Raw genomic sequence first — 17,685 nt, forward strand, 5'->3', positions numbered from 1 at the left:
ACATGCTGCTTTTCGGGCTTTTATGCAGGCCCTACAAATTATGGGTGAGTTGGTAGCAGTGCTTGATGGATAACCATTGTAGAACAATCCTATGCAGTTATACTGTTTTAAGTTCATTGATTTTAATGGATTTAGAAGGATGTAATTCTGCTTAGGCTTGCACTGTCGAGAACCAGAATTATTACTGAAACTTGATCAGGGAAAGTAGGTACACCTTAAATTTATAAATTGTGTGGTCAAAAAATCACTCGAACAACTCTAAAAAGTTAAAAATTGGCAATTAGATACCAAATTCTGCTTTAACCTATAAAGAACAATAGTCACTACATTTTTTTTTTTGTAATGTGGCTATATAGAACTTAAAGCATATAGAACAGGGGTAGGGAACCTGCGGCTCTCCAGATGTTCAGGAACTACAATTCCCATCAGCCTCTGTCAGCATGGCCAATTGGCAGAGAGGTTTTTAAATGGAGCAGCTTGAACCAATTGGCCATGCTAGTAGGGGCTGATGGGAATTGTAGTTCCTGAACATCTGGAGAGCCGCAGGTTCCCTACCCCTGATATAGAATTTGGCTTTGCATAATGCTTTGCATAGATTCATTCCCTTCTTGGACAATATCACATACTAAAGATTTGCTTTCAAATGCAGTAAATATCAGCACTCTTTATTTTTCCTTAACCAGTACCGACATTTTAAGATGTAGCTTTTAAAAAATGCAAATACCTCTGTTACAATCACATGTATTATCAAACACACAAGTGTACAGAACTATTCTTAATTAAAATTTCATTATTTAAAACATTCAGTAGTCTTCCATTGGACCATTATAGATCCATAGTTCGGAACGTGTGTTTTGTTCCACATGTCATAGCATTTGCAGTAGTTGATCTTGCTCCAGATTCAGAATTCAAAAATCTTTCCCCACCCCTCCCCAAGAAGCACCTGCCATATGTTCCATTAAGTTAGTTATATAAAAGTTTTATACATAAAACCTCTGTAAGTATGCATTAGTGCACAAATTATTCAGAAGATACAATACTTCCATATTATATAACCAGAACTATATAAAGAGCTTTTCCAAGAATGTTTCAGTCACTGAAATGCAAAGTATTGGCACATTTGGTGAAAAGTGTTCGGTTTTTATCACTGAACTATTATATGCTATTGTTCACTAGTTTTAGGGTTCGGTTAGAAATCTTTGGCTTAACAGTGAGTCAAAGACAAAGATCCATAGTAAAAATAAATATACAAGTATGACTTACAGTATATACAAAAAGTACAACCCATATTCAAGCTTTTTTTTAAAAAAAAGACCTGTGTATATTTGGCATGAGCAACAGATTCACACAATTTGATTTTACAAAGAACATCAAAACATGACCTATTGCACATTTAATATCACACTCTCCCTAACTACCATGACTACACCATGGCCTTAGAACAAGGACTCAGCAGATCTACACATTCCAAGTTTCCGGGCAGTAGTGGCCGGGGGGGGGGGGGGGGAAGGGGGGAATGCCAAAGCCACTGCATACAAAGGACTCCTACAACATTTAAAAGACTGTCTTTAAACACTCAGAGAGCGCCTTAGGGCTAAACTAGATGATACCACATTCTCAAGTCCACCACGGGGACACTTTAGAGCAGTGATGGCGAACCTTTTTGAGACCGAGTGCCCAAACTGCAACCCAAAACCCACTTATTTATCGCAAAGTGCCAACACGGCCATTTAACACGAATACTGAGGTTTTACTTTAGAAAAAAAACGGTTTGCTCCGAGGTATGCAAGTACTCGGGAGTAAGCTTTCAGGGTAGTCGGTGGCTTTGCTTTGAAGCAACTGTGCAACTCTTTGAACAGGTGTATCACAGCTGACTCCTAGGAGGATTTGCATCTAGAAGCAAGCCCCATTGCCAGCAAACTCAGCTTACTCCTGTAAAAGGATCGTGGCTTTTAATTCTTTGTATTTAGTAACCAGTGGGGTTTAGCAGCTCTTAACAGGGTTACCTACACTGCTTCCCCATAACTAGGTCTTAGGCTTAATACTAATAATCGAGCCCAGCGGCCCAGGCCTGCTCTTAGATGTGGTGTGATCTAACTCATGCGCAAGTGCCCACAGAGAGGGCTCTGAGTTGTCTCTGGCACCCGCAAGCTATAGGTTCGCCACCACTGCTTTAGAGCATTTTCAAAGTTTAAACAGTGGAGTTCTAAATGGCGCCACATCCTTGTGGTAGACTCAGGGACATGGTGTCATCTAGTTTGGCCCTCAGTGACTTCACTAAGAAACGCCAGGTGTGCTGTGCATATCCATTGAACAGGGAAAATGGCTTCCGCATGACAGGGTGAATATAATTTCCAAGACTGAAACCCAGCACTTGCTTTTTATTTTTAAATTAAGCCATGTCATGCATATCAATTCACAAAAGACAAAGGAAAAAATAAAGCATTTAAAATGTCAGTAAACTAGTTGCACACTGATGGGTATTTTTTAAATTGCTTTAAAATCCAACCCATTTCTTTCTAAAATTCTTCACTGAAACTGAAAGAATGAGAGATCCAATCCCTCCTAAAATTTTGCAAGCAGAGGGAAGTGATGTTGCAATTCCCTCTTCCTGTGGCAGATCGCTTTGCTGCTCAACTATTCTTGGGGGTTCTTCTACTCACAGAAGTAGCATTTCAGGGGGCATTTCGGGCTTAATGTGGGGGAAGCAGATAAGTTGGCATTGGTGGAAATTTAAGGCGAGATCCAACCCAATATTTAATTTTCGCCAAGGCCCACCAGAGCTTGCTATTAGAACCTATTTTCAATATTGCGACTCAGGTCCAAGAAAGGTGAAATCATATCTTCTGACCACATGCACAGTACCTCTCATAACGGAGTAATTAGCCTCCACATGGCTGAGATTAGAGAAATCGTTTTCCAAGTCTGGTAACTTAGCATGATAGCAACAGCTCTGAGAAGCCACATTTTTCATTTCAGAAATTTTGCTTCTCTCAAGCAGACCGCAAAAAAGCATGCTCCAAAGTCGATGCTTATTCTGCCCCCAGAAAGGCAGGGTCACTGTCTGCAACTGGGTCAAGGAGAAGAAACTGTACCATCTTCCACTTCACATGAGAAGTATCACATTTTTTCTAGAACATCTGCGCAACCTGGCATGATATTTCCCCCAATAAAAAGTGATACTCAATACAAATGGATGCCTCCCTCCTGACAACCTCTACTTAAATAACAAGTATCAATGAACCGAACAGCGGAACACTTCTAGTTAGGAAAATATTATCAGCATTTTTCATTCAGGTGGGGGTGAGGGGGGTCCATCTGCAGAGAATATGAAGTTCTGGGCAAGACAGCTAAGTCCAGAAAGCTGAGACAAAACCTTTATGCAGTTCAAACTCAGGCAAGGTGAGAAAAGAGACTGAATGCTCCTCAAAATGACATCACCCCCTTTATTTTTCTTTGAACTACAGCTAGGCATCAGGCCCTTCCCACATAGCTCTCATGAGCCCATTATGGGGTCTCAGGGTTGTTTTATCCCAGCCCCAGGAAGCATCTATTGCATTTACCTTTGCAGGAAGGGAGAAAGAAGCCTTATGGACAACCAGCATTCTATCTGCAAAGATGTAGGAAAACAAACCCACTAGGGGGAATGGACATGTCTGGCTGTGTTCCAAACAGCAGTAAGGCAGTCTGAATCGACACTTGACCCTTTGCAAGGGAGCCTTCCTGTTGGTTCAAATCTACACTGAAAATCAGTTTGGAGAAACAAAACACACACCATAATGAAACCGTCTTTAATTCTCTTTTCCCTGATTAGAGAAGCTCCTCTCTTCTGCTTATAATTAAAACAGCTCCTGTTTCTGTATGCATAATGTACACTAACTGCAAAAAACAAAACAAAAGCTTGGGCAGGCTTGATTCTAAAGACTGGCGAAGAATGCAGTCTTTTTTAAGACTGGAAGTTTTAAATAATGCATACGGGTTACTTTTAGTCTTTAAAATTAGGTTTGTAAAACAAAGGGCTTTGTCATAAGCTGAAAATATCTACAAAAGGCAGCTTTTGCTGTGGGTAGTCTTTATCCATCAATCGTTTGAATCAAAGACATTCTAAACCATTTCAGCCTTTAGTACAGAGGGAATCATCAGGAGTAACTTTCATTTTCATTCCATTTTGTGACCCACTGCTTTTTTGCATGATTCTCTTTAGTTTTCCCATCTTTGATCTGCCTCTCTTCTTTCCGGATTCTTACAGCATGGTATCGGGGAATGCTGGCATCGTACCTAGAACGCTGGAAGAATCCACACTGTGGAGAGAGAAAAAATGCAAACACTTGGTCACTGCAGGTACATTCTAAGAACCGTAAATAATGCCCTTGGCACAGGTATATATTACAGATTGCCTTCCAGAGATCAGTTGTAAATTAAGACACCTTAGAGAATATAATAGCAGAAAGCTAGAGCATAAAGCGCAATCCAAGCATGTAAATGACTCCACTAATCGCATATCTTGCAAAAGAACTTTTTTTTGAGCCAGGACAGTATTTCTTCCTTCATAGACAAGGTGAATGAGGTTCTTAGCCCCATGTTAAAAACTTTCTTTACTATGAACACAAGCCCTATTGGCAGGCTCTCACAAAGGAGACCCATGTGGTATAGTGGTAGATTAGGGGTCTCCAACATGATGCCCATGAGTGCCACAGTGCCTGCCAACACCTTTCCTGGCACCAAGTGTCTTTAGAAAATGGGCAGGGCTTTTGTCCGCATGATTGACCACTGGAGATCTGATCGGCTCTGTTGATTCAAAAACACACTTCTTCAGCAGAAGCTGCAGCACAGCAGAAGGATCATCACTGCACGGCTGAAGATAAACTGAGTGTATGCAAGAAAATAACTCAAACAGTATGTTCATTTGGACAATATTTCTGCCTGAAAATTTTAAAAGAGTTATTATTAGAGTTATGCATGACCCCTAATATCTGGTTGTTGGCTTTGCCTCTATGGCAGCCACTCTGTGGTTGTGCCCTGAAGCCTATGTCAGAACTCCAAAGGTGCCCACAGAATCAAAAGGTCTGGAGACCCCTGTGGTTGAATGTTGGATTAGGGATTCGGAGACCAATTCTGCCATGGGTGACTTTGAGCCACTCACACACTCTCAATATAACCTGCATCACAGGGCTGTTGTGATGATAGAGCAGAGAAACTTATGCATAGAATCATGTCTATGAGTGAGCTGAGACCCCTTGAGATTATAATATCCCCTGGGGTTATAGTATTCAACAGAGAATGATATCTTGAGAGAGATATGAGGAATGGCTCGTTTTCCTTTCCTTAAAAGTGAACGTGATCATCATTGTAGTTCCAAAAGCACAATGCACGTTTACATATATAATTCAGGCTTTGCAAAAGCACCAAGTGTCATGCAGTAGACAGGCTTAAGAGAAATGCATACTTGCAGAAATGCATACAGAACAGTGAAAGTTGCAAAATTTATCAGTAACTTTCCCACAGAAACCAAGAATCCAGAATGGCTTCATTGAAAAAGGCAGCGAGAGCAGTCACAGCTTTGAGCATGCATTAGCAGTTAATAAAAGCTATTTAACTTCTGAGCGTAGAGCATCTTCTAGTAAGTGAAAAAAGTGCAGCTTCAGATTTACAGCTGTCATCCTACTGAGGTCCATGGCCCATATCACTTTGATTTAGTGGCTGTTGAATGCACTTGTGAACCAGGTCACTGTATAGTTAGAATGTTAAAATGCTGATTTAATAGTGGTATGTAATACTTCTTTCTTAGGCCGTTTCCGCACAGGCCAAAAAAGCTGGTAAAAGGACGTTAAAAACAACATTACAGGCTGAGAGTTCGCACGGCCATCACTGCAGAAACGACGCTGCAGCGATGTGCCAATGCTCCAGCGGGCCCACAATGTTTATTCGAAAGTCGCTCACCAAGTGCCGCAGAGCCCGCCCCCCCGCCCTCCCACAATAGCCCACAATAGCCAATCCTGGCGCCAAACGCTCATGACGTCTATCCTGGAAAAAAAAGAAAGCCATTTGCAAAGCGCAGCCGTGTGAAGCGCCGAGGTTCAGCCAATGCACTACCTGTCTACGGAGCGCCCGCCCATGCCAACACGCCATTGCTGCAGCGTTGCCAATAACATCGACGACACAATGCTGTAATTGGCTGTGCAGAAATGGCCCTAGTATTGGGAGATTCTATAAACAGGCTTAAATTCAGTTTCCACTGTTAAATGTATTGACTATATTTTAAAAAGTGGTAAGGCTGCATCCTTAAAGTGTATGTATGAGAAAAGCTGAAATCAGTAACAGAGAAGGTTTTTTCATACACGGGGCTTCAACAAGCTTGTGTTCTGATTTCTAATCCAAGGCCGTTTCCGCACGGCCTCCCTGTCGCCTCCACGCCAGCGAGAATTCCGCCGGCGTGGAGGCGAAGGCCGTTCGCATGCACGCATGCGGACGGCCTCAGCAGAGGCCGGCAAACGGCTCCGCATGGAGCCGCCTCTTCCCCCTGCCCTGTCCCACTCACCTTGTCCCCGTCGTCGCCTGCTGGCCGTCGAAGCCCCGCCCACGCTGCCCTCCGACCTCCAGGGCAGGGAGACAGCGTGTTCCCGGTGGCGCGGTTCGCACCGCGCCGCCGGGAAGACGCTTTCCCCCCAACAACAACCCTTTAAAGGGTTGTTGTTTAGGGCGGCCTGACGCCGCCCTGGGGGAGGGCAGTCAGGTCGTGCGAACGGCGGCCTGGGGGCGGCATTTTTACCGCCCCCAGGCCGTCGTTTTTGGCTCATGCGGAAAGGGCCCATAAGAAAAAGCTACTATTAATCAGAATTCCCATTCACATCTATAGACCTCTGTTCTGTTTTTTTATGGTGGTTAACACCAATAAAGCATTCAGGTAAAAAGCACAAGAGGTACTCAGGCTATTTAAGCTCCTTGTATGAAAACTTTCTAATTTCTGGGACAGAACTGGAGTTTCAATTGGTCTACTTAAGGATGCTTAGTTCAGTGTTTTTAAAACAATGTCTTCCTTTAGAGAATATTTTCTACATTTAAGGTATCTGCTACAAAATCTATCTGTGACCGCTACAGTATTCTGCATTATAAAAGATTCTGGGACATGCACACTCAGTTCATATGGGAGTCCCTGTAAATTCATGGGAGTTGAGACCATCAGGTGTGAGACACCCATTTTTCCCTTACAAGAGAATATTGGCAGTTGTAGGGAAGATATTACTTCAGGAAAATATGTCTTGTGTATCACTGAAAATACCCTGGAAAGCTTCCAAGGAACTTAAGAGTTCCCTGGGACAGTTTTTGAAAACCTCTGACTTAGCTTAAAAGTCTTATTAGCAAAATAAATAGGCCACAAGAGCACATGTTGTGTCCGGCATGATGGGTTTGTGTATTTCGGATACGAGTTCCAACTCAGATGAAATCTTCAGAATTTCAGAAGAATGCACCAGTAAACAGCTGTTAAAAATAATTGACAAAAGGATTTTGCATCCTCGTGCAGAGAGAAAGGGGATTATTATAAATGTAAGCAAGCAAAAAATTGACATTTTGAAATGAGGCAATTAATGAAACAAACGCAGCAAGCTTCCAGTCATTAGCCACCACAACCAAAGCACGTCCTGCAGCTAAAAAATGTTTTCCAAAATGAAAATCAATCAATTACCAATTACAGAAGTAGATCAATACTATGCATCAGAAGTAAGCCTCTCTTTATCAGACGGCTGAGCATGGATCTCAGCCTTGTGATATGTGGCATCATAATGATCTTTCTTATTTCTCTTGAAGAAACCACACTATAAGGAAGCAAGGCATTTAGTCAGTTTTATGGACTAATGTGAAAAACAAAAAGAAAGAAGACGACAAACCAGTTTATTTGTGTGTTCAGTTTAAAATAGGCACCTGATCATGCTACAGCTTCACAAGCGCATCTCCAGTCGACATTTTCTACAGCAGAATTCTTCACAGCTTGTCAAACCTTGTTGATTGCTTTCTTCATGATAGATTAAATATCACCAGAATAATACAAATTATTTAGAGAACCTGGCACGTTTTAATGCGCTGAAATCAGGCTTGTGTTATCTATACCCTTTGCCCCCCAAAAGATCTAAGTAGAAACTTCATTGGCCACATGCTGGACTGTCTTTGGTTTAGAATGCTCCACTTGGGTCCCAGTGCCTACATAACAGAATTAGGTAGGCACTGGGACCCAAGCAAAGCATTCCAAAATGCAGATGATCCAGCATATGGCAGATGAAGTTATAACTCTACTTAGATCTTTCAGTGAAAAAGAGTACAGTAACAATGCCCTGACTTGCTTGTTTGCAAAACCGGAGCTCAGCATTCTACAAAGAGAATTCCAAGGCATCATGCAAATGAATTTAGTTTTGATACAGAGTGAAGAGCTGCCCGATGCTAACTTTCAGTAGACAAGAAAGAGTCCCTGAAGAATCTGATAGAATCACAACCTTTTCCACACCATGTTTTTGTTGCAGCTCAGCTTCTTAACTCCATCAGTGTTTCCCATCCCTTACAGACAGCAAATCTGCCAGCCACTGCTCTCCCAGTTTTCTTCAAGTTTTTCCTGTGTTTTTTCAAACCACCTTTGAGATGACCAGGAAAAAAACAGGACTAACCCCTCAGGAGCAATAAGCTATCCTGCCTGTAAGGCAGAGGAAAACCCAATGAAGTTAAGAAGCTGAACTGCATCAAAAGCACGGTATATAAAAGACCTGCTCCTTGCAAGCAGTCAAAGACCCAGATCTCAGGTAACTTGAGCAGCACTGATGAGGCAGCTGGGCAAAGATGTCGGAGACCCATTAAAAGACCTTCCATTCCCTGTAATGTCCTGGCATTCTGTTTCTACACACATCTCAGCCTATGTACCAAGGTAGGGCAGGGAGGAAAAGAATTGACTTTATTGACCTCCTCCTGTACACAGGTACTGTTCTGTTGCATGAATAATGGTTGTATTGGTAATCATTTTAGATAATGCAACAAAATCATTTTTAAAATTTACTGAATTCTTCTATACAGGTGATAGCATATTTATATACATCAACTTGTCTAATTCTCAGTATGACTCCATCTGTGCATATTTCATCCAGAGAATGAACAGACAAGACTATGAACAGACAAGACAAATCATTCTACAAATCTGAGAAAAGACCTAAGTTTGTAGAAAAATCTGAAATCTAGAGAAAAATTGGGGTGGGATTAGAAACAGAGCCTGTAGCTTTACGAAATGAATGCACTTTCAGTGGACATTGTGTGAGTTACTAGACAACCTTAACAGTATTGCCGGCCTTCAAGCCACAGTTTCTGTCAGTAAAAGGCAGACACAGGGGGCAGGACCCTTTCCAAAGTTGTTTGGTCTTTGAGGGAGGACTCATTGAGCCAGAACTGGTGGAAAGCACAGGGAAACTTGATGCCACCAGACGTGCATGACAGAATGGGTTGCTCGATATTACTCAACAGCAGCCTCCCAACAAAGCCATTGTGGTGTAGTGATGACAATTTCACATTCAAAAGTTAAGTTGCTTTCAGATTTGAAGTAACATGTGAGCAAATACTAGATGCAGATCAGTAAAGTAACTCACCTTCCATAGTAAGAATACCAACAGAGCAAGCATTAACAATCCTGCAAGAATGGCTACTAATATGATCCACCAAGGCACCCCTTTATACAGTGCTACTGTCTTTGCAGGAAAGACAGTGACCCGCACCTGAAAGAGGGGGAAGAGACAGTTTCAGTGCATGCTGGTAACACATCCTAGTGACTGTTCCAGGAACCCTACCAGTCAGTTTTAAATATCAGATGATATCTCTAGAATAGGGATTGGGGGGGAGGTGGAATTATGTTCCCCATTTTTCAAATGGTGGAAGCTCACAGAATTGACTAGCTTCCAGATCCCTTCAGAACACCTACTGCAAAATGCCTTGATTACTTGTGGGAACCTACTTAGTCTTCTGAACTTAGTCCTGTAAATTCTATAATTAGCTGAATGGCATAAAGGAGATAGAGTCCTAATGCAGTCATCATAAGTTACTTTCAGTATAAACCGAATCAATTTTCATTTTCTTTTGCACTGCAAATTATCTCATTAAAGAGACAAACACAACTCTGTGTCCATGGACATGGCCAATGGTGCTTTTCCAATGAATACATAAGATCTTTTTCTGTTTCTGTTTTCCAGACTCCTACCCATCTGCCCTCTGAGAACTTATTAACTAATTAAGAACTTATTAACTAATTAAGAACTTATTAACTAATTAAGAAGATTCCTGCTGTAACCAGTGTGCCCCAATAAAGGGGCAAGGCTGATTAGATAATAGGTCAGGGCCTTTCGAATTGTGACCCTTTTAGGATCAGTTATCATTTAGGCCTGACCTGGCAGTAGGGTTACTAACTCCAGGTTAGGAAATTCCTAGAGATTTGGAGGTGGAGCCTGCGGGGGGGGGTTGGGGGGGGGAGGGGAGGGACCTCAGCAGGGTATGCCCATGCAGTCCATCCTCCAAAGCTGACACTTCCTCCAAGGGAACCGATCTCTGAAGTCGGCAGATCTATGGTAATTCTGAAAAATCTCCAGGCACCTCCTGAAGTTGGCAACCCTATGTGGTAGGCCATGGTCAGATGGCAGAAACATTTTTACCTAAATTTGGTTTTAAAACATAGCTACTATGGTTCTTGCAGCAATCTGAGGGTGAGAAGGTGGAGGCGGCCATAGACGGGCAGTTTGAGGTGTGCACTTTGAGTGGAACAGCTGAACAAATGGTGAGTGCTCGAGCAGGAGGAAAAAAGGACTTAGTGGACAAAACAGTTTAAACCAGGGGTCTGCAACCTGCGGCTCTCCAAATGTTCATGGACTACAAATCCCATGGTGGCCATACTGGCAGGGGCTGATGGGATTTGTAGTCCATGAACATCTGGAGAGCCGCAGGTTGCAGACCCCTAGTTTAAATCAAAACGGGTCTCTTGGGGTTGTTAACGTCTAAGAACCTCTGATCGAAAATGTTGTTACCAGCTCCCAGCAGCAGTATCAAGTTTGAACTTCCTGCAGAATACTATGACAGGTGTTTGAAAACTCATGTAGGAAGTAAGGCCTAATGTGGCAACTGGCATGTGGACATTTTGAGGCTGAACAGAATCCAAAACCTGAAAATACTGAAAAGGCTGCACAGGCTTTGCTCATTTTCTACAACAACATAATCTCCAGTATGTATCATGGATTGTATATATCATCCAAAGCAACATTGTGGGCTTACCTGAGTAGCTTCATTTACTAGCTTAATGTTATCTGCAGAAGCAGCAATGTTTATTTTAGCTTTAAGAAGAATGTCTACATAGTTGAGTTTGGAATATTCCTGGTGTGGGGTGAAAAAAACAAAAGATGTGTTTAATATTAGTACCAATAAAAAGCTGACACAGACCTGTAGCGGAATATGTTCATGGAAAATACCTCTAGGAAAGTGCTGTTCCACAGTCTTGAGCGCAACATGACAGATGCCTTACTGTCCAGGTCTTGCAAGGGACACCTTATGGTAACACAGTTTGCTTCACCATCACAATCCTGTATTAAATATGCAGAGCTTAAAAATACATGTTTCAAAGTACTGACAAGATGCGTTTGCCTACTTCTACAGGTTGATAAAGCTCAGAACAACACTGTAGAAATAGCGGAATTTTATTAAATGCTAAGCTAATAATTTGGTGAAGGAGTCGTGTTCAATTACCACCAGAACCACTGGGCAAGAGAACATAAATTAGGATACAGTGCAATTAATATAAGCCTTGACATTTATTTGAACAAAATGTCATTGCTTCCCTTTCATTGGCTTTCCTCCTCTTTAAATATATATATATATTTCAGAGAAACAATGGAGTTACAGCTCAATCCAGAGCCTGTGGCGGTGGGTTGCCGACAGTGCTGCTTTCTGTGCTGCTCCACCACCTCCAGGAGGGCTTCTTGGCAGCACAGGGAAACTAAAAACAAAAAAGTCTCCCTGCTGCTAAGAAGTCCCCCACTGGGTTCTATGGGCTTAGGCCATCCAAAAGGGCAGAGTAAGCCCAAACCCCCAGTGCCAGTGGTCCAGCAGAGTGAAGGCTGGGAGGAAGACAACGAATGTCGGCTCCACCCTCCCTCCCCCCGCCCCCTGGGCATGCCTTTTGTGCCAACGGTCCTAGGTCAGGGTAGTGGCTTCCATGTTGGGCTCTGCGGAACTGTGCAGCAGCCGGCCACCAGGGCTAGTAACCCCCTGCCCACGCATTTGCTCCTTGTGCCAGTGGGGTGGGCACCTGCACCAGTGCAGGGGTACACCAGCTCCAAAGAGGGATTCCCTCTCCCCAGATGGGACTGCCTGTCCCTTGGAGCAAAGAAACAAACAATTAAGCATACTGTAGCTCAGAATAGGCGTAGAAGGACTTCTGAGTTGGCTTGTTCACACAATCCCTCCTTGACTTAGATGCTTCTTTGGTTGTGGTATCTCAACTGGCCTGCTATATACTATGCAAAGCAGAGTCACAAATAACAGTTTGCTCTCAGTTTTAAATGCTGATCAACAGGGAAGCTGCAAACTTGGGGGTGCAATTTCAGGGGCAAAAACAGTTCATGGCTTGCCACAAATCAGGAAGTATTTAGTGAGGAAGAAGTTCTCAAACAAACCAAAAGTTCTTCTGGGTTTTTTTCTTATGGCTTCCAAATATTTTACGCCTGAAGACATGAAGCTGCCTTATACTGAGTCAGGCCTTTGGTCTATCAAGGTCAGCACTGTCAACTGACTGGCAGCAGCTCTCTTCAGGGCCTGAGGCAGAGGTCTTGTTGCACATCATCTACTACCTGATCCTTTTTATTGGAGACACCGGGGACTGAATAGCTTCCCAAAACAAAGCGATTGACCAATAATTTATTGTTAAGCTTTTGTAGATTTGAGACCACTTCATCACACCTCATGTGTGTAACACAGTGGGGCGTAAATCAATAAAAGCTCAAGGTACAATAAAATTGTGAGTCTTCAGGATGCATTGGATTTTTAATATGATTTTAATGGCAATTTTAGAAGGCTGTTTTAAACAAAATGTTCACTATAAAGGCTGAATAAACTTATTCAGCAATTCATTACATTTACTCTCTCTCTCTCTCTCTCTCTCTCTCTCTCTCTCTCTCTCTCTATATATATATATATATATATATATATATATATATATATATATATATATATATATATATATATATATATATATATATATTTAACATCTGCAGAAGAACAGGAGGACTCACCAAAGCATTTTATACTAATTCCCAAAATAAAGGAGGGGGGAAAGCCACGCAGCATTGAGCAGCTGCCTGTGGTAAGTGCTTACCAAAGTCTTGTATTTCCTTTCTGAAAACAAAGAAAACCTTTTGCTAGCGTCTGTCTGCTTCTCTGCAACTTCACGCTTCTTCCTTGGACCTCTTGAAGTCTATAAAAATTACACACAGCCAAATGTCAGTAAATCTGTTAAAGGACGTTCAAAAACGTAATAATCGAATATTTAGAGCACGATACTGTGTAAATACTGATTTCTGTAACCTGACTTTGAATCATTTTTGATTCTGTGTTGTTGAAACACACAGCAATCTCACCTGTGGATGATTGTGCAAAGAGCATTATAACACGTGTATAAACTACATTTGTCCTTTCCCTGTTGAAGGAGCTATCATTCTGACTTTTCTGTCATCATCATCATCATCATCATCATCATCATCATCATCATCATCATCATCATCATCATCTCTCTTTTTAAAAAAAAGGAAATCTCGTTGAATTTGAAAGGATAAACAATGCTACTTTACCTTAATTCCTATAGCATTTATTTCACTTTGTGGTTCACATTGAAGTTCTCCTAATTCTTTGGAGTGTATTGACACCAAATACAGCAGCCATTTGCCTCCCTTAATTTCTTTGGGCCACAGGATATCCAAGGAAGCAGTGCCAAAGGTTTTAAGTGGTTTGCCCAAGTTAGTGATCTGTCAGGAATAATTTTTGAAAAGTTACTATCTTCATACTGTTGATTGTATAGCTGTAGATTGACAGGCTATATAATTGTTTGTGCTAATAGTGATAATAACGAAGCATCAACATTTCTATAAATTGATATTGTGTTCCAGTCAACTTTTTATTCCCACAGTAAAATAGTATTACAATGAAATTTCAAAATCTGTAACATACCTAGATAACCAGATTCCATTTTTCATATTATCAAAGGGTTTTTTTTTAATCGATAAGCTAAAAACTAAATGAACACCAGAAATCAGGAATGGCTGAAATGCTTCTTCCTGTACTAGTGGTTTCTGATGTCTAATTACTTTTAAAATTATTTTTATCTAGCTTTTCCTCCCAAATTCAGGACCCAAAGAAGCATATCTTGTCATTCTTCTGTCCCCCAGTCCACCCTCGCAGCAAGCTTGTACAGTAGGTTAGATTGAGAGACTGCAATAGATACAAGGTCATCCAATGAATTTCCATGACAGGGTGGTGATTCAGTCCCAGTTGTGCAGGCCCTAATCCAAGAATTGAGCCACTATATTATGCCACCCTGGCTTTCTGATGGTCCATGCTTGTACATGGGGACAAAACTTCAGGTTTCATCATTTGTCTGAACCAATAACCTCCTGTAGTAGACTATTTTACCCTAGAAGACAAGTTCTCACAAGTCCAAGTATTTGACCACAAGACGTCTTTGTCTTTCCTTTCCGCAACAATAAACACCAGACATTTTTTGAGAACTATTAAATCATCATATTTAATTATTTAATGCACTGAACACATTTATATCCTGCTTTTCCAAATTACGTGCTTGAGTCCATTAAAGAACAACAGTAAGCTCATTAACAGTGCAATCTTGGGCAGAGTTATACCCTTCTAAGCCCAGTGACTTCAGTAGACTTGTCAGAGTTCGATTCTCCATAGGATTGCATTGTAAATGGCAGGCATCTATGAGCAGCATAGCAAGACCAATTACAGCCAATTAATATTAAATGTTGTTAAGAGCACAGCAAATGAGACGGACTTTGTTTTACATCTAAATGTTATTAACGATAGTGGCCAGGTGTCAGAGCAGAACATGCAGTAAGCATCAGAGCTTTGAGGATGGGGAAATCAGAGGGCAAAATGTGAAGATCTTCATTTACAAAGTAGTCAATGTGGAATCATTCTGTCCTGCAACAGCTGTGGAAATTTTGTGAACACATCCAGGGAGCATGTTCTGTCTTGGCCATATATTTGACAAGGTTCCGAACAGATTTTTTTGTCTATATCTTGTTTTGGGTGCCCCAGACCATAGATACTCAATTTCTTTTAACTCCACACTTCAAGCATGTCATGGTTTTGTTTCAAGCATGTACCTTACAAAGACATGTACCGTACATTCGCTCTTAAGGTCCAAATTGAAATCACTATGCCCTCCCCTTGCTTAGGCCACGGGAATATTTGGGCCCACCTGTGGAGACTTATGGACCCCACTGGGTTCCAGAACATCCTGCGGGAGTCACCACCTGTTGGTGACTATTTCAAAGAGCTGATAGGGAGCTGGGAAACCAAGCTCTCTGAAGCGGGGATTGTTACACCAAGCGACACCCCATCAGGGGTCCGCAGGGGGCCATCCTTTCCCTGATGTTATTTAACATCTTTGTGCAGCCCCTGACCCAGTTAATACAGAGCTACAGTTTGCAGTGCCATCAGTATGCTGATGACACCCAACTCATCCTTACAATGAAGGGTCAGCCGGACTTTGCCCTTGATGGTCTCCAGCATTGTTTAGAAGCTCTGGCTGGCTGGTTGAAAACAAGCAGACTGAAACTTTATCCAGCGAAGACAGAGATCCTGTGGCTGGGTTGGAGGGAGGGACTGGGGATCTTCCAACAGCTAGCCTTAGATGGTGAGACCCTACATCTGGCCTCATCAGTGAAGAGTTGTGGCGTGACCTTGGACTCTATCCTCTTGTTGGAGGACCAGGTCAGGAGAACAGCCCAGACTGCGTTTTTCCACCTTCTCCAGGCTAGGCTGTTGGCCCCCTACCTCTTCCAATCCGACCTCGCCACAGTCATCCATGCAACAGTCACCTCCAGGCTAGATTACTGCAACTTGCTCTACATTGGCCTACCTTTGTCACTGATCTGGAAATTAAAACTCGACCAAAATGCACCTGCAAGGCTGCTTACAGGAGCAGCCGGCAGAGACCATATAACACCGGTTCTGGAATATCTACACTGGCTGCTTGTCAAGTACCAGATCATCTTCAAAGTTTTGGTGCTAACCTATAAGGCCATGAGTGGCCTTGGACCCATATACCTCCATGACTGCATCTCCCAATATCGCCCTCAGAGACCTCTCTGCTCGGTGGAGGGGAATCTACTGGTGATTTCAGGCCCGAGGGATATCCAGCTGGCTGTAACAAGGCCCTGGCCCCGGCCTGGTAGAACATGCTGCCAAGTAACATCAGGGCTCAGCAGAGCCTGACCCAACTCCACATTTGGGCCTGTAAAATAGAACTGTTCCACCAGACCTTTCCATCAAATCAGCCAGATGTTTCCCAATTACAATATCTCCCCTGAGCCTCCTATGGGAGAAACAATACGTCTTGCCATCTGGGGTTTTTAGCTGGATTGTTTAAAGTGATTTTATTATTGTTTTTATTGATTGCTATTTGTAGGAATTTTATGTATGATTTTAGGTTTTTAGGCACTGAAAACTGCCCTGACCTTTAGGGGTAGGGTGTGGTATAAATAAATACATGCATACATAGTGGAGCATACATATGCATTTTTGTCCACGTTACGTATACAACGCCACACAAATCTGAACAGAGGCCATCTAACAAAAAGAAAACAGCTGCCTTAGAATGAAGGGCAACATTGTTTTCTGGGTTGTTTGTTGTTGTTGCTGCTTAGGCGAGACCAGCCTTCTAGAATGATTACATGTGAAATTAAGAAAAAAGACTTACTCGGAAGTCATATTCTATCAAGCTACCCATGTCATCTTCATGTTTCATAGCACTTTCGCCAATGACGTTGCCTCCAAAATACACTTGGGATGGCTTTGCAACCCTGTGGATAGAAAGAAACATCACATTTTAATGACTGCGGTAAGGGGTTGTCTTGAGCATTGATTTATTATTCTAACCATAAAATGCTTACCCCGACAGAGACAGGAGTAGTTCAATAACTACTTTAGCTGTAGCAATAATTGGATCCAAATTAACTTGATTGCTTGTTCTGCAACAAAAAGGAAACACAGGACTCAGGTTTACAAGAACAGCCATTAAAATTTCCACTGAGTTACCTTCACCAACATTTCAGAATTAGAATATTGATGAGAGATTTAAATCTTACGTTGTCAGGTTCAGATTAATGTCCAAATCCCGGGTATCAACGTTAACTTTAGTTGTACTTATGATTATATAAAATGTAACCTTTAAAAGAAGAAATACAAAATGGTTAAGATATAGTTCAGACATATGAAAAGGGTTTTTTCCCCTAAAAGGTAACACATAATTATGCGTCAAAAACCATACATTTTAGAGAATCGGTTCACAAAGTATAAACCACAGTAGTACCCTATAAGAAATTAATCCCACCATTAGATACAGCTGTGTGCATAACATATCCACACAGGAGACTATCTGCTGCT

The 17,685-nt window shown here is 41.9% G+C and overlaps 1 protein-coding gene across 2 annotated transcripts in view; it reads right to left on the reverse strand.

Annotated features, from left to right (window-relative positions):
• Nucleotides 1-644: 644 nt before the first annotated feature.
• Nucleotides 645-17,685, reverse strand: part of ITGA6 (integrin subunit alpha 6) — a 75,455-nt gene continuing 58,414 nt past the window's right edge. The window contains exons 17-26 of one of the 2 annotated variants that reach the window (XM_048483921.1): nt 17,388-17,467; nt 17,193-17,270; nt 17,000-17,102; nt 13,851-14,024; nt 13,379-13,477; nt 11,478-11,588; nt 11,284-11,382; nt 9,618-9,743; nt 2,170-4,301; nt 645-1,637 (exon numbers count right to left, since the gene is read on the reverse strand). In XM_048483921.1, coding sequence (XP_048339878.1) covers nt 4,140-4,301; nt 9,618-9,743; nt 11,284-11,382; nt 11,478-11,588; nt 13,379-13,477; nt 13,851-14,024; nt 17,000-17,102; nt 17,193-17,270; nt 17,388-17,467 — 1,032 coding nt within the window. In that variant the 3' untranslated portion in view covers nt 645-1,637; nt 2,170-4,139. Of the gene's footprint in view, nt 1,638-2,169; nt 4,302-7,684; nt 7,815-9,617; nt 9,744-11,283; nt 11,383-11,477; nt 11,589-13,378; nt 13,478-13,850; nt 14,025-16,999; nt 17,103-17,192; nt 17,271-17,387; nt 17,468-17,685 lie in introns of those variants that run through there. The other variant, XM_048483922.1, reaches the window with a different exon arrangement.

This window comes from Sphaerodactylus townsendi, linkage group LG02 (assembly GCF_021028975.2).
Source record: "Sphaerodactylus townsendi isolate TG3544 linkage group LG02, MPM_Stown_v2.3, whole genome shotgun sequence".
Lineage (NCBI taxonomy): Eukaryota > Metazoa > Chordata > Lepidosauria > Squamata > Sphaerodactylidae > Sphaerodactylus > Sphaerodactylus townsendi.